The following is a 23921-nucleotide window of genomic DNA, read 5'->3' as shown; positions in this document are numbered from 1 at the left end:
AATATGGCATATTGGAGAAAATAATCAAAATTCTGTGTGTTAAAGATTCATTTTATTGTTTGAGAAATTACATTTTGATAATCCAAAAACATCACAAGCAGCAGTCCAGCCTCTTTTGTTACTAGAAAGATTTGGTGATAAGATATTATGCTGTACAGGAAGTTGACAGGTTAATTGGCTATTGCAATATTTGGTGGAACATGTTATATTTCACATAACTATTTTTCAGTTACTCAAGGTCCTCAAGGGTAAACACGCTATATTACTGCAAACATCAATGAACTGTAGACACTTAACATGACAATTAAATGTTGCTGCAGTCAGGAATGGTTAACATGATGGATGGGGAAAAAGAAGTCAACTCTATTATTTACTTAAGAATTCCCTTCTACAACCTTTTGTATCACATCTCTAATTGTTATGTAGCCCTAGAGATCACTTTACTATCACTAACATACATACACCATGTCAGCAAATCAAGTGCAGATCATATTGGTCCTGAGGGTCTGGAGGTAGGTAACAGCAGGAGATTTTCAGGAGCAGCATCAACAGTGTCAAGAAATATGTAATATGAGACGGGAGAGCTAATGCTCAACTCATGCTTCAGAAAAGTTACATGAAAGAATGACATGCAATATTGATACTGAACCATTAAAACTAAGCTAAGATGCAAAAGGCACAGGTGAGGTCTTTCTTCTCCCTAACAGAGAATCTTATACCATACTTTCTCCATGCCTTACGTTTCTTCTTCCTTCATTTCATCTCCAATTCTCTTTTTTATAAGAAGTTAAGTTTCTCTGAAGTGTAAACGCTGCTGGATTCAGAGGTGTCCGTGTCTAATGGCAGTGTGGAAAAGTAGTCTTGTGTAGTCTTCCACCTTTCTTTGTTTCCATCTTTCTTGATCTGGAATTGAACGCAGTCCTCAGAGGAGTGGAGGCAGTCTGAAGCCCCAGGCACCGAAAAGGTAATCTTCTTCTCTTCCTCATTGGATGTGTCCCTCTAGAAAGGAATGAGGACATATGTTTAAAAAACATTTTAGTCTGTGAGATCCAGACACTAACAGCTTGAGTGCAGTATCACCTCAGTAGCTGAATTATGGCTAGGCGAGCTCCCGGCTGCTAATCTGCGTGCTTCCTGGTTCTGAGCACTTGGAGTTCCAACCATAACCGGACTGTAACCCTGGAAATACAAACAGCAGCATATGGTTCATGCACCCCGGCACAATGCTATTTAACAATTTTTAGCAAAGAGACAAAAGCTGCTAATTCATTTAATTGAGTTAACCAGCTTTACAGCGTGAGCAGGACTGGCTCTTGGGGTCCATTTTCTTGGTGTTCCAGGCTGCTGAGTGTTACTGTAGAAGCCTGAGGGCTGAGGGCTGGACTGGCTGTAGTCCTGCACAGAAACACACACAGACTGATAAAACTTTGTGCAACCACTTGGTTTGGTCAGAACTCAGAAAACTGACTGGTTATGTGACTACTAAACCTAGTCAGTAATAAACTGAGACAAGACCAGATTTATCTTCAGAACATGACCAGAAGCTACATGTATAGACCTCATATATTATTCTCTGCCAGCAGGGCCACTAACCAGCTTCTCTGACTTCCTCACCTGGATGTTGACCCTTGGAGGGTTGCCTGGTGGTGCGTGGTTGGCTCTGAGGCCAGCGATGATCTGCATGAGGCTGCAGTTCGGGTACCGCTTCATGAACAAAATGAAACCAGCCAGTGACACAAACATGCCAGAAGGGACGGTGATGGACTTGAGAAGTGCTCGCCATCTGCCTCCCTTTTCTGGAGAGAGTGGAGACGCAGAGATGTGAGGAAGGAAATAATTCAGATATAAAAAAAACAAAACACTTCAACACATGCTGTCACTCACCGATCACCTGCAACAAGGTAGAGGACACCAGGTTTCCATCCCCATCTCTGATTTCATACACCCCATCATGCCTTGAGGTCAGCCTCCCTATGACGACCTCATTGATGGTGCCGTTCCTGCCCAGAGAGATGAGGCCCCTGTAACGCATGTCGTGGTCCGTTATCTGGCCCTCGCGGATCAGCTGCACGGGGCCACGGGGAGGCTTTGGGTCAAAAGGGCCCAGGGAGGATTCGTCAGGGTATCGGGTCGGGGTAAAAATGAGATGGGTATGAGGGATAGGAAGAAAGAGGGGCAGGTTTAGAGACTCTTTGGTGAAGCGGGTGACATTGAAGGAGTGGCCTGAATCCACATGCAGGACCATGAACACAGAGAGAGGAGTGCAGAATGAGATGGTGTCAGATGAGATGGGAAAGATAAAATATAAATGTTACGGCTGACAGGATCCTAAAGTTAAAGAAATTCATCAGTCAGCTTCTGAAAACTCATCCTCTCATCTTCGGGGTGCGCTCACCGCGGACAGCGAGGGTGCTGCGGGACATGACCTTCCCCCTGCCGTCTCTCACTGTGTAATTGCCCTGGTCCGCTTGTGTCACTCTCTCGGCCAACCAGACCTTCCCAGCCCGCAGCAACCGCCCACGACCCGAACTGCTGGTGTTAGGGTCCGTCCGGTTCCACAGCACAACTGGCATGGCCTCAGGTGGAGCACCCCTGGGAGTAAACTCCAGCAGGGAGGCATTTTCAGGGATGCTGTGCTCAAAGTTCTCCCCGTAGTTTCTGCGGTAGGACCTGATGCATTCTGAAGCAGGATGAAAGAGGGAGGGATCAGAGAGAAACAGAGAGAACGAGCAACAGCAGTGGAAAGTAACTCAGTACATCTACTCGAGTACTGACTGAGTGTTTAAATATTATGCTGCTTTTTACTTCCACTTACTACATTTCACTTTTAAATCCACTACATTGATGGTTGTAGTTACTAATTACTACTGCTACTTAATTACTTAGCTCCACCTCATCCAGCTTCAGCAGTAAACGTTGATGCATCAGTCCAGCACTTTTACTCCTAATGGGAGTATTTTTACATTAACGGCCAACAATAAAAGAGGTGATGGATGGATTTCACAAGCTGAGGAAACTATTGTACCTGAAACAGTCAAATGAACGGTCTCATAAGTGAATCCAGATGACAGTTTGATGGCATAAAGTCCCTGATCTTCATGAGTCACTTCTTTCACCACTAACATCTTATCTCGAGTCCACTCAAAGCGTGGGTCCTTCACCTGCAGTTGTAAAGTAAATACGTTTTGGAAATCTGTGCACACCACGAACAAATGAAAACACAAGCAGCAGCACGCTTCCACTCACAGTGGTTTTGTCCAGCAGGACACGTCTCGGCCCCTTAGAGTCCGGCGTAAAAGTCACAGTCCTGCTTGTCGAGTACACAGGCAGACGAAATTCCTTCCCGGCACAAACCTGCTGGACTTCTTCTCTTTCACCTGTCGAAGTGGAAAAAAAGTAAGCACCTGTTCAGATATTATGCTTTGAAGGATGTCTGATGAAATGTGACATTTGACTCACCCAGTACGACCCAACCTGTGAGGAGAGCACAATTAACACGATCAGCTTCTCCAGCACAACGACCTCATATGCACCAAAATATCACTGAGGAAAGTGTGGGAGCACTTTCTAATCCAGTTCACAATTACATTTGTAAAGGGTTTTTATGTTTTAAGGTACGTGTTGACTTTATTAATGCTTAATAAATCAAGTCAGCCCTTAAACAACCTTCTTCTAGCTGCCTCTTTCAATTAGATTTGAGCATACTGCTTTAAATCTGTGGTGTCCCCAAAGAGTCCACTTTAACTTCTATATAGACGCTCCTTCTTTATCAGGTTATACAGAAACATGATGTTCCCCATGACTGTTACGCAGATGACTTTAGGTTCCACTTAATTTCAATAACATTAACAGCATAGCAAGTCTATTTTCCTCATTGCAGTACCCTGGAGATCAAAAATGAATGATGAATCATCTCATGCGTCCATCTTTTGAGTGAATTTGATTAACAAACAATAGGCTGACAAATGTGAAATGACACTGATTTTTTTTTTTTTTTTGGTTACCTCTGGCCTACTGGAAAAAGTGCTGCAGATTATCTGGATGATACTTTTGACCACGTCTTGATATCCCTGCTTTTATTGCCTTGTCTCTGTTTGATGCTCTTTTTAAATGGTTATAGTATTGGTAATGGTTCATAATCTGTGCAATACAACCTGTTACTGTACATAACAGTCTGTAAATAGTATTTTTTAGGATGATTCTTCTTATCTCAGATTCTTCTTATCTCACTCTTCTGTATATAATTGTTGTTTTTAATTTGCATGCACTTGTTTTGACTACCCGCTTTACTGATGCTGCTGTAAATTGGAATTTCCCCTCGCGGGACTAATAAAGGACTATTGCATTGAATGGTCCATTGTGATTATCATTATTATAAACATTGAAGAACTTACCCACAGCGAGAGGAAGAATAAGCAGAGCCGTGAGTAGGACAGAGGAGGACATCTTCTCCTGTGAAGACACATCAGATTGTTTCATCTACAAACACTGTGGACAGAGACCCACGAGAGGCGGTCCTCCATCCCCTCCCTCCACTGAAAACGGCGATCCCCGGCCAACAACCCACACAAGGGGGAGCTCAAAGACAGCTGTGGAGAGGCTTTAACGGTGCCATTAAAACGATGCATTTCCAAAAATAATAATGCAGAAATAATAATCAAGATTGTCCCCGTTCCGTCCATGATGCCCTGTCTGCTGTTTGCAGCCATGTCCACTCAGGTGTCCAACATGTTTCCCAGTCGATGAGCAACATTTACAGCGACACGGCCAGCCATCATTGGCATCGACCAGATGATCTGACGGTGTGTGATGCATCTCGTCTGAACTCACCTGCGGGATGTGTGATGAACGTGTCCACCGCTGAATGTTTCTAAATATTAACGTGAGCGGCCATAAGAGGATAACAACGTCCTCTGCAGAGCGCGCATGGGCACTGGTCCCCTTTTATTTATGGCCATTGTAGGCTGCATTCCCAGCTGCTCCTACGCAAGTTGCGTCACACATTGCGCTATTCGTTGCCAGTTTCCCGATCTAAATACGCCTTTAACGCAAGCGGGTGTGCAATTAAAGTGAGGGCTGTGCGCCAACATTAAACCTAAGATGTTTTCAAGAATTGACACCAACGTGAGGACAGACGCTCATTTAAGATAATAAGCTTTATTTTGCTCAGAGATGTACTGTACTAAAGTAGGCCTACACATTTTAAGGTATTTGTATTTGAATTTTTCCATTCAGTACTACTTACTGTACTTCCAGAGGAACTCACAGAGAAATATCGTGCTTTTTAATCCGCCACATTTATTTGACAGCAATGATTTTCCATAAATGATTTTTCACACAAAAATATGAAGAGCTCATAAATATGATGTCCTGTTACAGATTGGACGAGCGAGCAGCCAGAATTAGGATCAGTAATTATAATCAAATTATATAACTAAACGGAAATTTTTACGGCATCATGATTATTTTTACTGTAAGTGCATTTTGCTAATAATACTCAAACTGTTGCATAAATAAAACTTTTGCAGTTCCTATAACTGTTTTATTATTTAAACATACTCTGTACAAATGTGTGGCATCAATGATATAATCAATATTGATGTAGAAACAGTATATGGTCACCAAAAACAAAACGAGGTTATATTTGCCAGATTAGAATAAGAATAGTTTAAGAAAAAAATGTGCTCCTACCACATGCAGGCTATTTGCAGCGGTTATCCACGCGGACTCTCAGGCTCTGAGACAGGCTGTTTGGCTTCAGACCCTCTGAAATGAACTACTAAAAATAAGGAACTGTTGAGGTTGTGGCATTACTTTTGGCATCATTATGACCAGTTCAAACAAAAAGCGATTTTGCATTGTAAAATTGTAAAGAATTAGAGTAGTTTATTATTATTATTATTATTATTATTATTATTATTATTATTATTATTATTATTATTATTATTACTACTACTACTACTACTCGGCCACTACTAGCGGCCAAAGAAGTACAAAGATCCTTTACTTAAGTGAAACTGCTAAATTTTTTTCTAATTCTACGATGCGACTCCCAACCTTATCTTGGGGCCACAGGACGGTGGACCCCTCGCCTGCCAGGCTGTGACGTAAGCAGCGTGCGGATGAAGCCTCGCCCAATTCACCATTTGACTCCTGACAACCCGAGCGAAGCACGGTGAGTGGAGAGCTTCTTGTCTGTCAGTTCCTCCGAAAATGTTGTGTTGCGTGTTCACTTTTGTTTGATCACTGGTTTGAAAACCTCTCGTCTCTCTGCAGGACATGCTGCCGCTGTTGTTTACGACTGTTTCGTGCGTCTTATTTGGTGAGTAGCGTACAGCCTCACGGAGGAAATGCAGTCGTGCAAGTTTGATCTGACATTTAACTTCGCAGTTCTTTAGCTTGAACAGGGTTCTCGTCTTAAAAGCGAGATCTCTGCTCAACACAGCCTTTCTGTTCAACCTGGACCAACACAGTAATGTTACGCAAACTGTGCCATCAACGCCGCGTGCCATCAAAGCTGCGTGCTGCAGCAACTTCAGTCTGAAAAGTGTTCACAATAGGTTCTGCTTCTGTGCTTCCGTTTATGAGGAGTAAAGGGTGTATAGCTGTACCGTAGGGTCATCTTTTGCAATTGGATCGAATCAGAGGAAAAATAGGGGCCAACACCGCCCCCTTCACTCCATATCTGGAACTTCTCCTCGGTGCGGTGCAATCATGTCTCATTAAACGAAGTAACACGTACGTACGTACGTACGTACGTACATGTACTTTTAATAAACTAAAATTGTCCCAATTTAGTCCCAAGAAGTATTGAAAAAGTACACTTAGAAATATACTACTAATACATTGCTATTAGTATACTTGCTGCATAAAGACTACTTGTAAAGAATACACTTAAGCTTTACTTAAGTGTACTTAATAAAATGAACTTGAAGTATACTTCTTTTCGGTAAGGTTAAGTATACTTCTCTACAGTTGTATCTTAAATCAGTCAACAGACCTTTTTAATAGAAGACATTTAACATCAGGTAGGACATGTGTAAATAGTGAAATTAATTATGGCTTGATACCATTTAGCTGCTCCTGTTTCAGGGTCCTGGTGTTGTGCTGGCTGCCTCACTATCACGCTGTCATGGCTCACTAGGACACTTGAATTGAACATTGTTAGCATCAACATTCATTCAACATTCTGTCACATGTCAGTATATAATTCAACCAAAACAAAGGTTTACATCTGCAGCTATTATTACATTCACACACACTATATATGAAATCATTCAAAACATTTTCAGTGTTATTTGTGGTGTCAGATTTAGGTGCATACAGTATGTTTTCCACGTGTCCTCAGACATTTTGTGCCTCACTTTCCTAAATCTGTCTCTTCTTCCCTTGTTTCCTATCAAAGGTTTGTCTGTTGCTATTAATTCTGAAGAGCTGTGCTACGGCAGAACGTTCAGATTACCGTTTGAGTACACACCACCTGTTTTCAAAGGAAAGCTGTACTTCACTCCGAGTAATGGGGGATCCAGGAGGGTAGTGATGGATAATGGGGAGGTGAGCAGCATGTGGTCCAATAATTTATACTATCCCCAATATTGCTCTGAGATCCATGCACAGCAAGATCGAGAATATGACCAATGTCTCGTCAAGTCCGAGCAAACAAGGTTTCTAATGAGCACAGAATCTAATCTGTCCTGGCTAATTGTGTTTGTGTTGTCCACTGATTCAGGCAAAGGTCCCACGCATCAAAGTTTCCTATGGCTCAGTTCAATTCACGGACTTGAACGAAAAAGATGATGGAACATTTTCTATTTCATTTGATGGCAATCGAATGCTTGATGTCATCACATTGAAAATTTTGGGTGAGAACATTACACTGTATTACACATTGAAAGACTCTGTTCCCTCAGAAAACCCTTGCATAAACAAATATTTGTATTAGCTTTGTGATGCACGCGTATATATAAAAAGTCCACCCTGTTTTTTCAGATTGTGCAGAAGATGTCATAAGGAATTACAACGGTGTATACAAGTGTGAGGTTCCAAGACAGACTGAATACGTGGAGTTCACTCCACATCATAATCTGGACGAGACAAAGATCATGTGGAATCGCACTGACCCTCATACAAATAGGAGAGGCAAAGCACAGGTCAGGTATAACACCTTGGAGATTGCCAGGCTCACTCAGTCAGACAACGGCTACTACAATTTTCGGAGAAAGGACAACACTTTGCTGTCGAGGAAACAGCTCACAGTGGAAGGTGATGTTAGGAACGTGATAGAAGCTGCATGTGAGCTTTTAAACTGCCGCATATCTGACTGAATGTTCTTAAATTATCTCCTCTTTGTCACACACAGAGAACAAAAGATACTATGAGGCAAAGGTGAACGAGCGGCTCTACATCGAAAATCGATTTGAAGGAGCTCTCTCGTCTGTGACTTTTACCCCCAAAGGTGAAACAGAACCCAAAACATTGATAAATGCAGGAACACTGGCCGAAGAAGAGGACTGGTCGCTGTCAGTGCCTTTTGCAGGGAGACTTTTTGTCATGTCGGGTGGCATCGTGATTGACCCCGTGGAAAGCTCTGACTCTGGCCTCTTTGAGTTCAGAGACTCGCAAGGCAACCTGGCCCAGACTGCACAGGTGAAGGTACAGTACGGTGAGCAACAGCACATTTTTTGTTATGGAAGGAAAATGCATGAACGATCAGTTACTGGTGGTTACTGGTGATTCTAACTAAACTACCCCCCCCCCCCCCCCCCCCCGCTCTTACAGCATCTGCTCCTACATTTGTTTACGTTGGTATTTTTGTCGGCATTGTCTTCGCGGGGATTGTCTGCTGTTGCTGTGTGAGAAAGTGCTGCTGTAAAAAGAGCTCTTCTAAAAGGGACGCGCCTGCTCCTCGGGCTGCAGCATCACCTGCTGTGCATTACCAGGTGAGTACTTCTTCAAATAGGCATTCAGACCAACTGTTTACAATATGTTTTGCTATTTGTACTACAATATCCTCATTTCAATTACAGGATAACAGTCAACCTACACATCCAAGTTACTCTCATGCACATGCTGCAGATTACTCTCACCAGCCGATGAATCCTCTTGTTTATAGAGAACCTGCAACTACGTCCCATGTGCCACCGGTAGGTTTGTTCAAAGGTTTTTGAATGAGGGAGAAAGGCAGGCACACAAACACTGAAGAGGCAAACACTGAACTTACTGGCACTGTTTCATCCACACACACATTTACCTTGTTTAATTTTTTCCTGGTTCACTTCTCTCTCCAGGTTGCAGCTCCTGGAGGGCTGAGAGCCGCTCCAGCGCTTTCCCTTAACTCTGACTGCCTCTCCTCAGCCCCCGAACCAAAATTTGAGCTGAAAGGACTGACCTTTCCCTCTGCCCCCCTCAGCTCAGATTTTGCTGTCTGTGATGTTTATACCTCTGATAAACTCAACTTTCCGTAAGACACACTGGAGATTCCAGTGACAGAGTTGAATTCAGTATTGTGCTTTGTGGCCATTTCAGTCCTTGATTGTATTGTGTGATATACGCACGTTTAAAATGATGTTCCCGCAAACCTGCAAAGTCATGGAGGTCTGTGCACAAGACACGGACCATGTCTACTGTTAGAAATAAGATATTCTTCACATAATGCTGACACATGACCAGACTTATCAAAAGTCCGCATGTGGGTTGTCCTCTTGTTTGAGGCCAGTACAGTATTAAATAATCATAATAGTAGTTTATATTATAATAACAGTTGATATAATTTTCATTTTATCAGCTTAGCAGTTAACTTTTGATAACATTGTTTGTAAGGTTGTAGTTGATAATGAAGTAGTAGAGTAATACCAGGATATAAATCAGTTTAAGCCTATTCCTACAAATGATTATGGTGCTGGGAGATTTATAAAATTTTGCCATTTTTTCCCTTTTTTCTCAGGTGAGGAAGAGTAAGGCTCACTCTGTGTAGCTACTTACTGTTTTCAGCTGTGTTTCAGGAATCATCTGCAATAATCAGGGGACTTGTATGACATGGATTACCAATGTGTTAAGTTTGGTGGTCGTCAAGCAAGAAAAAACAAGGAATGAACCCAAAAGTGCAGACTTGACAAAAAAAGGGCTGAGCAAAAACAGCCCAAGTGATTTATTTAACAAAAGGTAAAGGCAAACAAAATCCACTCAGGACAAAATTCAAAAATCCAGAAACCAAAGCAATGCCAGAAAAAACAACAATCTATTAACCAACTGAGAAACCAGGGACTAGACTTGAATACTCACAGGAGTCACAGGGAACAAGAAAACCACACACACAGGGATGAACCCACAAAGACAAAGGAAAGACAGACTTAGATAGACCAGGGAACTAAACATGCTCACAAAGGTGGGAAACATACAGGAAGTAAAGAAAACTAAGACACATGAGGGAAGGTTACCAAAATAAAACAGGAACTAAGCACAAAACATTTTAGATCCTAACAAAATGTGCGTGCTGTAGATTTAGGTTATAGAGGTGATGTTAAAAATGAGGATCTGTGTAGCAGATTCTTCAGATTTGGGACTCAAATGGGAGTCAAACTGACTTCAACACTCACGGAGATCAAACCACTCCACTGAGCCACTGAAGCCACTATTACCAGCTTTACTTTTATACTGTTTTTATATGGTTGGTTCAAACCTTTGTCACGTGCTTCAGATTCATACATCAGCACGTCTGTGTGTCTTTTATTATCACATTTTGAGACATTCTATGCAATATTTTTTATTTGTTTTGTGCTCGCTAAGTGCAAATGCTATACCTGGATTATGTCTTTTTGTTAATTTGTAGATCTGCTGGAGTTTCTTCCATAAGCTGCTTTTGTGCCTTTGAGAGATTGATGATAAGGGCAAGAATGCCAGCCGAGTAGTCCATCAAATCAATGCAAAATAGTGATATTTGATACAAATATTTGTCTGCATTTTAGATTTTCACATTAATCGAATTACCTGGTGGTTGGATTCTTTCCCTCCTGTCTTTGGACGAGTCTATTAGTAAGATGCTGAACCATAAATTGCTCCCAGTGGTAAAGTCACAGGCAAAACATTGACCAATTTGACATAATGTATTTAATCTGAAGCTTTTTCTTGAAATTAGCATACCATGACACCTACAAAAGTTTGAGTAGTATGACAGTATGACACCACAATATACTAATGAAAAAAATCTACATTTGAATAGAAAAAAAATATTCAAATAATACAAATACATGTAACATTGGAAGTACCTGAGTATAAATGTAAGAACGGGACCTTTTCACAGTTCACATACACTAATGCTTTCGGATGCAACATATTCATGGTGGACAAATTAATGTTCTGTGTATTTGGCGCCAAATGTTTTTTAAGGCCCAAATACATATTTTCACATCTTTCTTTGAGCGCCAGGGTCCAACATGAAAACAGTGTTTACCTCCAAAGTTAGAAGAATGGTTGTTATTTTCCATTAAAGATTTTGATGTATGTGGTTGTGTTTTGCTCTTCTACCAGGTTTTAAGTGTAAGGGGATGATGGCTTCTAACTGAAACGTGTGTGTTTTTTTCCTCACAATAAATAAAATGACTTTCTATCTGTGAGTGCCATTGTTTTGTTTGTTTTGATCCTTGCCACGACCAGGCACCTGATACAGGATTAACATATGGAGCTGAGTGCGCTGCTGCTTTTCATTGTGAATGTATGGGGCACTGTTGGAAAAAGATAATGTCATGTGCTCTGTACCCATCACAATTTAGCGGTATAACAACCACAATCTTATGGCAGCTGTATGTTGTTGTTGTTGTTTATGTTATTAAGGAGTTTCAGCTGTAAAATGTAATTAAACCACACCCAGACAATATTGACTTAATAGACTTGCTGAGTTTCTAGCTGTGAAACTCTTAAAGGGGTAATCCAGCAATTTATTATTTGTCTTCCATAAAAATGGGGTACATGGGAGACAGGAATTTTAAAAAAGACCACTTTCAAATGATCCAGTAGAGGCCAAGATATCCTGACCTTGAATCCCTAGAATGGATCAAACTACAGAAACACTGGATTCTACATTTGACGTAATGCCTACATCTTTCAAACTCCTCCACCTCCAGATTGTAATACATGCTTTGTGTTTTTGAAAAAGTCCCGAGATAACCCACATGACATCATGTGACGTCACCAGGGGGGGTCATTTTCCCAGACTTGACAAAGCTCCTCAAGAGCCACAACTGTTTCCACAGGTTGAGAGATGCAAATGCTGATAAGTCCATTGCTTTTCTTGTGTAAAATGTTGAAATACCCTTGTAATAAGTCAGTTAATCGATCAATTAATGCAAGTTAAATATATTCAGATATTAAACTTCTTATGAATCAGCTCCATAGACATGTCACAGAAAACCGCCTCATGGTGGCTGAACACCAAAGTAATTAGTACTCATTGTCTAAGGACCTTAAATCTTCTTGCTCTGATCTTTCCGTCTGATCCAAAGAAGTTGACTGACCGACAGAGAGACACCCAAACCAAAACCTTTTTCTCAGGGCTGTGCTCCCCAGTAGTTTGCTGTGGAAACATGACCGCAGAACAGTCCGAGCGGGGCCAGGTTATGCGCGGTTAACAACACACATTTCCTACTACACTTAAACGCATCAGCAGATCCTCCAGAAACGCCCTGTTAGATGGGAGTGGGTGGGACCACACATAGATACAAACCCTAGCAAATAATTAGCGTGTATTGCGGAAGATGTGCAGTGAATATCTGATGTGTGAATGTCGTGCACATATTGAAGCCTCATCAGTAAAGTGTTGATGAACTCTGGACACGTCGAGCTCTTCACCGGTCGACGCTTCTCACCGGACGCGGGTCTGCGCTTTCTCTCACGGAAGATGATGAGAGTTTTGCTGTTTCTGGTTTGCTGTTTTTGTGTGGGTGAGTAAGTAAAAATGATTAATCCTCCTTCAGCGATCTTGTATGTAAGATTAAAGCATGTTTGTATATATACTCTGTAGTAAGTACTTCACGTTATATCTGCTGTGGTGCTGAACTGAAGTACAATTCAAAACATGCCGCCGTACACTGCTGCTCGACGACATTTCACAGGAAAATATTATACTTGTTACTGCATCTTGTTGTTGTTTTTTTTAAACACAAACACGTGATCAAATACGACATATTATTACAGATTATACAGTGGTGTAGTCTAGTTTTTTGTAGTGGGTATATTGTCTATACTCGTACTCACACGTCCCAGAACAACGCGTCTTAGAACTACAACCATCTTGGAGCAACACCTCATAAGCATCATCATGACCTTCAGTGTTTACCCTACCATTGTATAAGCCTGGCGGGCCGCCAGGCCAAGGAGACCCCCCACCAGGCCAAAACAAACAAACAAACAAACAAGAAAACACAATATGCCAAGTATAAGCCACCTATCCATTCATTCATAAATCAATAATCATTTACATTTAGGAGCGCCTCCGTGCAGCGCAACGTGAGTCAACCTGCTTCGTTGCCTAGTAACGATGCGAATACCGCTGCAGAGAGCGCAGGCATATTTTATGGGATGTTTAAGGTTTGTAGCTAGCCAAACATGGCGCCGGCGAAGAAAAGGAAAAAAATTCGCGGGCGACAGACATCTTAATATAAAGATGTTTTTCTGCCAGACTCCGGAGTAAGTAAAAAAAAATAAAAATAAAATAATAATAATAATAATAATAATACAGCTTAACACTTGTTCTGATTGAGCTTCTTCTTCTTTTTTTTTTTTTTTGGTAAGCAATAATGATGAAAATAACACAGACAATAGGCTAGTTTTCCACTAGAACCACTAAGGGGTCATTTTTCCCCAGGCATTATCAAATGTATGTAACTCTGTTATAATAAAACGAGTAAAAAACTTCTATGTTTAATGTTTGTTAAATGTTTAAATTATTTATAACTGATAGAATCTCAATTAGAAGAAGAAGAAACGTACTTTTTATTATCACATCACACAGAGAGTTAGTTGCACACTACACACCATGGAGACCAGGAGCGGTGGGCTGCCAGCTGCCAGCCGACGCTGGCGCCTGGGTCCAGTTCTCCTTCGTTACTATTGGTCAGGTGGTGATCTTCTTGCATGTTTTTAATGGGGGTTATTTAAGGGGGAAACCCCGGGTGAACACGGGGAGAACATGCAAACTCCACACAGAAAGGCAATTCCCTTACTACAATGCCTTGGTGAAGTTCTTCTCTAAACCGAGAAAAATCAAGTGCAGCATAAAACAATGCATACTGTGTGTTTGAAGTACCAATGTGTAATCAAGCATGTTCCATTTGTATGCAATAAATGCACCTTATTAAGTCACCGTCTCCTTGTGATCTTGAATACAGTCTGGGTGAACAAAAATTTGAATGCAAATATAATAATTGCAGAATTGCAGACTGCTTGCTGTGCCATCTGACTTAATCCAACTACGCCAATACACCAGGCTAAACCTTGGTGAATGTGATTCAGATCCAGATGTTTTTTTAGTACATGAATAAAACCAGGGATGCCTGCTCTTAAATTCCCTAGCCTGATTTTCACTCCATAGGACTGGCCAGGAATCTCCTCTCACCTGTCTCATCATCTGAGATAAGGAGACAAGACAAGGAGATATAACGCACACACGCACACGCACACGCACACGCACACACACACACACACACACACACACACACACACACACACACACACACACACAATCTCTAAGTTATCACTCTTTTTTTTTAGATATTGTGTAACCGTTCATACTTCTGTGATTTCCCTGAGGTTAATGAACGTGACATACACTTAGGGGCTGAGATGCCTGTCAGTCATTGTCGTTCCCATGACAATGGGTTGTTTGGAGGTGGGTGGGAACTGGGTATGTTCTGAGTGTGTAAGCCTGCGAGTGAGCTGAGTTTTGAGCCGAGGTAAAAGTTGGTTAGCTGAGTGTACTTGTTTTGGTGTTGGCTACGGCCCACAGAAGCCTGACTGTTCACGAATAAAGCGTCGAGAAACCAGCGGATGGTAGTGGTTTATGTACCGAGGGATGCGACAACATATTTAAATATACCAACAATCCCATGCTACGCTAATTTCACCTACCGGTTGGCGTTGTGTTAGCGTCGGCTTTGTTTTCGTTTCATCTCTTTGTAATTCACTCGCAGATTTCCTCCTTTGTGCAATACTGCGGAGAATGCCCGCGAAAGAATTGTGTTGGTGTTGCCATCACGGGCGACGGAAGTCTCAGAGGTCCAAAAGTCATGTGAACACAAACTGGGTTAATATAATGAATTAATCAGCATGTGGAAGCTTTTACAAAATGATGTTGTAACGTATGCTCGTGCATCAAGTGGATATATGGAAGAAAAAAAAAAGATTTCTACCGAGTATAGGGCCTATACTGGCGTATCACGCAGACTGAACCATTGGGTATACACAATTCACTGACCTTTTCCAGTGGGTATATGGCGTATACCTGCGCATCACGTAGACTACACCACTGAGATTATAGATGATTATAGATCTATATTATAGATTGATAGACATGAAATGCAAACTAACACTGGGATTTACATGATCACCATGTGCTAATCACATTCACATGTTTGTAACTTGTCCTGCAACAAAACTAACATGGGACCCTTTTATGTCTTATTACATTTATTATTATTGTTGCACAAAGTAGTAAGTACTGCACATAAGATATAAAATTAATTTCTGGGACCTTTCCATAAATGAACACCCTTAAGGGGGTGCTTAAAGTAAGTTTATCTAAAAACAAACAAAAAGCATGTGCTTTCAGTGAAACAGCCTTTTTAATGCAGGACTTTTACTTTTTTGCATTTTTATTGCAATTCCTATATCAGTGAAATATGTGAATACCTCCTCCATCACTGTACATGATGAGGATCCGTAGATGTCCAAAGCACTTTTTATAGATAGGTGTCACTTCTGGATCAAAACCTTTTAAAACATTTTGTGTCCGTAAAATTCCCTTTTCCCCAGAGTATATAGTTAGTGATTACAATATGGTTGTGATATAATCTGATATATATGTGTGTCCATTTAAAAGTTATTCCAGGGCTATTCCTTGTTCACAAAGGTTGCTGCATTAATTGACATTTATTGTATTTTCGTCAAACCTAAGGGAATCATATAATGCTAAAATGTAAATGTTAAATTTATTTCAAATTTCTAATGATTTCAAATGATGTTTGGTTTGTACTCTGTGTTTTGTCTCTGTTGGACCTCCTCTCTAGGCCTCTCGTATGATGAGGAGGAGTATGGGAGCACACTCAGGTTGGTGATGCTCAGAAAAGCTCATTTCATCGAGTTCACCCAGAAGCATAATTCAACTATGAGGATTTTGTGGCAGCGTGATTTTCCTCTGGACAGACGGGACAGTAGGCAGAAGGTGATAGGCTTCTTCTATATGCTAAGCAATTTAACTCAGGAAGACAGTGGCCACTACGTAGTGAGAGACTCCAATCGCACGCCATTGTCGACCAAGACCATTGAAGTTGTCGGTGAGGATTCTTTTTAGTTCTCAGTTGTCTAATTTCAATTTTGTTTCTTTCCGTGTGTCTGTCCCACTCTTTCCTTGGTCTTTTTTAGTGCATTAATACACTCACTATACAAACTTAGACCAAGAAACAGGACAACACATGATGATTGTTCGGTGCACAAAAGATTTGGACTTTGATGTCTTTTTCGTCCTCTCTTCCAGCAACCTCGAGGTCCTACACACGGAGTCCTGGTGAAAGCCTCACAGTCACTTTTGATCTGGAACCGCACTCCTGCAACATTTTCTTCTACCCAAAGGGCAGCTATGAAGAGACAGAGATAGTTCTTCAAGGCAGGCTGCAGACGTATTCGTATGGACAAGACTGCAGAGGGTTTGTTCACTTAAAGCCATGTGGGATTTTAAATGAGGACCTCAAACTGTCATGCCAGGGGCGCTTTGAGGTCAGAGATTCAAATGGCAACACGGCCTTAGTGGTGTCATTGGAAATGGATGGTAAGTAATCCGTGTGTTTTATCATAATTGTCACATTATTGAATTACCATCATACCAGAAAAGTTGTATATTTAGCTTCTTTTGTTTTTAGCTTTTGGTTTAACCCAAGGTCTGCAACTAATGATAATTTCGTCCTTGATTTCTTAAAGTATTTTGGGGTCAATTAATGTCTGAAATTTGTGGAAAAATTACCATCCAGAGTGACATCTTTCTTTTTAATGTCCAGAATATGCTCACATTTGAGATGCTGGAAGCAAAGCAGCAAATATTTGACATTCTTACGCATTACAATTACATTACAATCAATTATCCAAATTGTTGGTGATACATTTTCTGCCCATTGACTCATCTTTTCAGAACCAGCATTTGACGGGTCTAAAATTGGGATCGGCTTTGGTGTTTTCTTGCTTGTAATGTCCTGCTGTACCTTCATACATACTTTGATGTCTTTTTTGTCCTGTCTTCCAGCAATCTCGAGGTCCTACACACGGAGTCCTGGTGAAAGCCTCACAGTCACTTTTGATCTGGAACCGCACTCCTGCAACATTTTCTTCTACCCAGAGGGCAGCTATGAAGAGACAGAGATAGTTCTTCAAGGCAGGCTGCAGACGTATTCATATGGACAAGACTGCAGAGGGTTTGTTAACTTAAAGCCATGTGGGATTTTAAATGAGGACCTCAAACTGTCATGCCGGGGGCGCTTTGAGGTCAGAGATTCAAATGGCAACACGGCCTTAGTGGTGTCATTGGAAATGGATGGTAAGTAACTGTCACATTATTGAATTACCATCATACCAGAAAAGTTGTATATTTAGCTTCTTTTGTTTTTAGCTTTTGGTTTAACCCAAGGTCTGCAACTAATGATTATTTCCTCCTTGATTTCTTAAAGTATTTTGGGGTCAATTATTGTCTGAAAATTGTGGAAAAATTACCATCCAGAGTGACATCTTTCTTTTTAATGTCCAGAATATGCTCACATTTGAGATGCTGGAAGCAAAGCAGCAAATATTTGACATTCTTATGCATTACAATTACAAATTATTATCCAAATTGTTGGTGATGCATTTTCTGCCCATTGACTCATCGTTTCAGAACCAGAATTTGACGATTCTAAAATTGGGATCGGCTTTGGTGTTTTCTTGCTTATTATATCCTGCTGTACCTGGGTGATTCAGTGCTGCTGTGGCAAGAGCTCCTCCAAAAAGGAAACATCTGAGACTCCTGAAGCTGAAGCTGAACCTGCTGTGCATTATCATGAGGTGACGGCATTCTGCATAAAAGCTCCCTGACGCTTTTGTGCACGTGCGTGTGCAGTAGTGCAAAGTTAAAATTCCTGCTGTTGATTGTGCGTGTACCCATTATGTTCCTCTGAAATCCAAACTGCAGTACGACAGGGAGCCTGTTGGACCGAGGCCAGAACACCTGAGTCCACCCCCTGACACACACTACCCCGCTCCACCCTCTTACACTCTGACCGACCCGCTGGTTAGTCTGCTTGCATTTCATAGAGATTACTTGTCCTCTTTTGTTTATTTTCTTCCTTCTCCATTACTAATGCGTGTGTGGCTTTACTCTGCAGATACACAACCCTCCAATGGATGTGCCACCATCTTATTCTGAGGTATGACCTGCTGCCCATACCAGCCTGAGCATGCACACACACTCACGATACAGAAAAGAGCCACGATGAGAATTTGCATTTCTTAATAGCTCTTCTGTGTGTTGTTTGTTCTAGTCACAAAGTCAAATTAAAGGTGCCCTGTGGAGTTTTGAGTGTGTTTTGCGGAGGCATTTCTTCCCTACCTTTGCTGTTTGCCTGTCCATCAGTGGAATAAATCCCTGTGCACGGTGACAAACACAGTGGACCCCTCCATAAAAACCTTGCTCCACAGGGTACCTTTCACACCATGTTGCTCATGACGTGGCCACTCAACACCCCCATGTCAGTAGTGTCAATCCAATTGTTTTGTAGCTTTTCCTTTATGTCTAAGTACGTTGAAGGTGATTTTTTTCTTTGGCTTTTAAACCATCTGTTCTTATTTTGTGCTGTAAGCAAGAGCTTTTCTTTGGGCCATAAGCAAGGCAACTTTATTTGTGAAGCACATATACAGTAAAGCAGATTTCCCATGTTACCTGACACAGCAGCACACGGTGCAAACTGTAATTTAAAAGCCTCTAAACTCTGAATTACCAGTTGAAAGGTCCATTTTTTTTGTTTTGTTTGTTTGTTTTTTGAGAATTTAAAGAACTTGCTCTTGTCAGCTAAATATAGAGAGCTGATTCTACTATTACTACGACAGCCCTGCCCTGTGAAGCTTATAATGCTCAGTTTTCGTTGTCACTGTATTAGAAAAGTGTCGATTTACCTCAGTGGACAGTTGCAAGCTGTGGTCAGTGTTGGTGTTGTATTGAGATGTGTTTGTTGACCCCGTTTAGGACATAAATGAGGGGATGGGCATGCTGTGTGAAAAAAACACACTGCTGACTTAATTCAGGCAGTTTAGCATTAATATGTGTGAGACTACTTGTGATACTCTGATCCACAGTGACACGTCTGTCTTTTTCTGTCCAGGTTTCAGTTCCAGTAGAGCGGGCAGAAGCTCCAGCCGTCCCCATCCCCATCCCCTCTGAGCCCGACCAGCGGTTTGAACTGAAGGGGATGAACTTTCCCTCTGCGCTCGATGCTGGCTCGGCTCTCAGCGATGTCTATTCCTCAGACAAAATTAACTCCCTCTGAAAGCCTTGACATTGAAAGGTACACTCAAGTCTGTGAACTCATTCATTAGTGTGGCATTAAAGGAATAGTTCAGCAATTTGGGAAATGCACTTATTTACCAGGGGCTTCCTGGAGTCTCTGCTGGTTGCCTGGTAACTGGTCCCAGCCAAGAAATAGTCCAGCACATGACTCCCTGTAAAAGAGCCAATTGTTGTTTTTATGCTTTGTTTTTAGAACATCTTACAACAGCTGACAGGAAGAGGCTGGACAAACTCATTAGGAAGGCCAGCTCTGTCCTGGGATGCTTTTTGGAACTGGTGGAGGAGGTGGGGGAGAGGAGGATGACAGCTAAGTTGTCCTCCATGACAGACAATGACTCCCATCCCCTCCAACACACACTCACTGCACTGAGGAGCTCCATCAGTGATAGGATGCTACATCCAAAGTGTGTGAAGGAGCAGTATTGCAAGTCATTCCTTCCTGCAGCTGTCAGACTGGACAACAAAAACTGCTCCAAGTAATCAGTATAATAATATGTGCAATAATCTGTGCAATAACCTGTGCAATAATCTGTGTAATACTACTGGTGCATAACAGTCTGTAAAATACAAAATAAAATATATGAAATCATTCAAAACATTTTCCGTGTTACTTGTGGTGTCAGATTTAGTATGTTACAGTACAGTATGTTTTCTACGTGTCCTCAGATGTTTTGTGCCTGACTTTCCTAAATCTATCTCTTCTTCACTTGTTTCCTGTTGAGGGTTCATCTGTTGGTATTAATTCTGAAGAGCTGTGTTACAGCAGAACGTTCAGATTACCATTTGAGTACACACCACCTGTTTTCAGTGGAAAGCTGTACTTCACTCCGAGTAATGGGAGATCCAGGAGGGTAGTGATAGATAATGGGGAGGTGAGCAGCATGTGGTCCAATAATTTATGTTATCCCCAATATTGCTGTGAGATCCATGCACAGCAAGATCGAGAATATGACCAATGTCTCCTCAAGTCTGAGCAAACAAGGTTTCTAATGAGCACAGAATCTAATCTGTCCTGACTAATTGTGTTTGTGTTGTCCACTGATTCAGGCAAAGGCCCCACGCAAGTTTCCTATGGCTCAGTTCAATTCACGGACTTGAACAAAAAAGATGATGGAACATTTTTTATTTCATTTGATGGCAATCAAATGTTTGACGTCATCCATCCATTTGCTCCCACTTCATCCGGGGCCGGGTCGCGGGGGGGACAGTCTGAGCAGGGACGCCCAAACTTCTTTCTCCCCGGACACTTCCCCCAGCTCTTCTGGGGGGATCCCGAGGCGTTCCCAGGCCAGCCGAGTGACATAGTCACATCAGCGTGTCCTGGGTGTCCTGGGTCTTCCCCGGGGTCTCCTCCCAGTGGGACATGCCTGGAAAACCTCCTTAGGGAGGCGTCCAGGGGGCATCCGATAAAGATGCCCGAGCCACCTCAGCTGACTCCTCTCGATGTGGAGGAGCAGCGACTCTACTCTGAGCTCCTCCCGGATGACAGAGCTCCTCATCCTATCAGGGAGTGCCCTACCACCAGGAAAATAATTTCAGCCGCTTGTATCCGGGACTTCGTTCTTTCCGTCATGACCCAAAGTTCATGACCATAGGTGAGGGTAGGAACGTAGATTGACCGGTAAATCGAGAGCTTCGCCTTTTGGCTCAGCTCCTTCTTCACCACAACAGACCGGTTCAGCGACCACATTACTGCCTGTCAATCTCACGCTCCATCCTTCCCTCACTTGTGAACAGGATCCCAAGATACTTAAACTCCTCCACTTGAGGCAGGAACTCTCCCCCAACCTGAAGGGAGCAAGCCACCTTTTTCCGGTCGAGAACCATGGCCTCGTACTTGGAGGTGCTGACTCTCATCCCGGCTGCTTCACACTCGGCTGCGAACCGCCCTAGTGCATGCTGAAGGTCCTGGCTCGAGGGAGCCAACAAGACAACATCATCCGCGAAAAGCAGAGACGAAATCTGACGGCTCCTGAACCGAGCCCCCTCCGGCCCCTGGCTGTGCCTAGAAATTCTGTCCATAAAAATGATGAACAGAACCGGTGACAAAGGGCAGCCCTGCTGGAGTCCAACATGCACCAGGAACAGGTCCGACTTACTGCAGGCAATGCGGACCAAGCTCCTGCTCCGGTTGTACAGGGACTGTACAGCCCTCAACAGAGGGCCTCCAACCCCATACTCCCAGAGCACCTCCCACAGAATGACGCGAGGGACATGGTCGAATGCCTTCTCCAAGTCCACAAAGCACATGTGGACTGGTTGAGTAAACTCCCATGAACCCTCAAGCACCCTGTGGAGGATATAGAGCTGGTCCAGTATTCCACGGCAGGACGAAAACTGCACTGTTCCTCCTGAATCCGAGGTTCGACTATCAGCCGGATTCTCCTCTCCAGTACCCTGGAATAGACTTTCCCAGGGAGGCTGAGGAGTGTGATCCCCCGATAGTTGGAACACACACTCTGGTCCCCCTTTTTAAAAAGAGGGACCACCACCCCAGTCTGCCAGTCCAGAGGCACCGTCCCCGACTGCCACACGATGTTGCAGAGGCGTGTCAACCAAGACAGTCCTACAACATCCAGAGACTTGAGGTACTCAGGGTGGATCTCATCCAACCCCGATGCTCTGCCAGCTTGCAAACTACCTCAGTGACTTCAGTCCCAGTGATGGATGAATCGACCTCCAAGTCCCCAGTCTCTGCTTCCTCTACGGAAGAAATGACAGTGGGATTAAGGAGATCCTCGAAGTATTCCTTCCACCGCCCGACAATATCCCCCGTTTAGGTCAACAGCTCCCCACCTCCACTGTAAACAGTGTTGACAGAAAGCTGCTTCCCCTTCCTGAGGCACCGAACAGTTTGCCAGAATTTCCGCGAGGCCGACCGGTAGTCCTCCATGGCCTCCCCGAACTCCTCCCAGACCCGAGTTTTTGCTTCTACAACCACCCAAGCTGCCGCACGCTTGACCTGCCGGTACCCGTCAGCTGCCTCAGGAGTCCCATGAGCCAATCAGGCCCGACAGGACTGCTTCTTCAGCTTGACGGCATCCCTTACTTCCGGTGTCCACCGCCGGGTTTGGGGGTTGCCGCCACGACAAGCACCGCTGACTTTACAGCCACAGCTACAGATGGCTGCATCAACAATGGAAGTGGAGAACATGGTCCATTCGAACTCAATGTCTCCAACCTCCCTCGGAATCTGGTCGAAGCTCTCCTGGAGGTGGGAGTTGAAAACCTCCCTGACAGCGGGTTCTGCCAGACGTTCCAAACAGACCCTCACGGTACGTTTGCCAGCGAATCCAACTCACCACCAGGTGGTGATCAGTTGACAGCTCAGCCCCTCTCTTTACCCAAGTGTCTAAGACATACCACCGAAGGTCAGATGATACGACTACAAAGTCGATCATTGACCTTCGGCCTAGGGTGTCCTGGTGCCATGTGCACTGATGGACACCCTTATGCCTGAACATGGTGTTCGTTATGGACAAACTGTGACTAGCACAGAAATCCAATAACAGAACACCACTTGGGTTCAGATCGGGGAGGCCGTTCCTCCCAATCACATCCCTCCAGGTATCACTGTCGCTACCCACGTGAGCATTGAAGTCCTCCAGCAGAAGAATGGAGTCCCCGGTTGGGGACTCCAAGAAGGCCGGGTACTCTGCACTGCTGTTCGGCCCATAGGCCGAAATGACAGATCAGGAGGAGTTTCTTCCATAAGCTGCTTTTGTGCCTTTGAGAGATTGATGATAAGGGCAAGAATGCCAGTATGACACCACAATATAGTAATTAAAAAAAATCTACATTTGAATAGAAAAAAAATATTCAAATAATACAAATACATGTAACATTGGAGGTACCTGAGTATAAATGTAAGAACGGGACCTTTTCACAGTTCACATACACTAATGCTTTCGGATGCAACATATTCATGGTGGACAAATTAATGTTCTGTATATTTGGCGCCAAATATGTTTTTTTTAAGGCCCAAATACATATCACATCTTTCTTTGAGCGCCAGGGTCCAACATGAAAACAGTGTTTACCTCCAAAGTTAGAAGAATGGTTGTTATTTTCCATTAAAGATTTTGATGTAAGTGATTGTGTTTTGCTCTTCTAACAGGTTTTAAATGTA

The 23921-nt window shown here is 42.8% G+C and overlaps 3 protein-coding genes across 3 annotated transcripts; 2 read left to right on the top strand and 1 right to left on the bottom strand.

Annotated features, from left to right (window-relative positions):
- Positions 1-32: 32 nt before the first annotated feature.
- Positions 33-4931, bottom strand: LOC139331654 (uncharacterized). The gene is made up of 11 exons (XM_070963260.1): positions 4831-4931; positions 4395-4452; positions 3460-3474; positions 3247-3377; positions 3026-3161; positions 2396-2680; positions 1885-2223; positions 1615-1796; positions 1294-1395; positions 1081-1179; positions 33-999 (listed from the first exon to the last, which is right to left on the bottom strand). Exons 2-11 carry the CDS (start codon positions 4444-4446, stop codon positions 778-780), a joined length of 1563 nt encoding a protein of 520 aa, XP_070819361.1. The 5' UTR covers positions 4447-4452; positions 4831-4931; the 3' UTR covers positions 33-777.
- A 229-nt stretch (positions 4932-5160) lies between these two features.
- On the top strand, positions 5161-11617 carry LOC139331364 (uncharacterized). The gene is made up of 10 exons (XM_070962806.1): positions 5161-5207; positions 6076-6175; positions 6277-6322; positions 7406-7554; positions 7730-7862; positions 7990-8262; positions 8360-8662; positions 8779-8939; positions 9027-9143; positions 9288-11617. Exons 3-10 carry the CDS (start codon positions 6280-6282, stop codon positions 9462-9464), a joined length of 1356 nt encoding a protein of 451 aa, XP_070818907.1. The 5' UTR covers positions 5161-5207; positions 6076-6175; positions 6277-6279; the 3' UTR covers positions 9465-11617.
- Positions 11618-12648: 1031 nt separating this feature from the next.
- On the top strand, positions 12649-20384 carry LOC139331457 (uncharacterized). The gene is made up of 9 exons (XM_070962926.1): positions 12649-12935; positions 16278-16544; positions 16745-17035; positions 17504-17794; positions 18128-18294; positions 18422-18520; positions 18615-18656; positions 19608-19790; positions 19986-20384. The coding sequence occupies exons 1-8, from the start codon at positions 12815-12817 to the stop codon at positions 19770-19772; spliced, it is 1443 nt and encodes a 480-aa protein (XP_070819027.1). The 5' UTR covers positions 12649-12814; the 3' UTR covers positions 19773-19790; positions 19986-20384.
- Positions 20385-23921: the final 3537 nt, after the last annotated feature.

The sequence above is a fragment of the Chaetodon trifascialis genome, chromosome 5 (assembly GCF_039877785.1).
Source record: "Chaetodon trifascialis isolate fChaTrf1 chromosome 5, fChaTrf1.hap1, whole genome shotgun sequence".
In the NCBI taxonomy this organism is placed as follows: domain Eukaryota; kingdom Metazoa; phylum Chordata; class Actinopteri; order Chaetodontiformes; family Chaetodontidae; genus Chaetodon; species Chaetodon trifascialis.
This window is presented reverse-complemented; position numbering and strand designations above follow the sequence as displayed.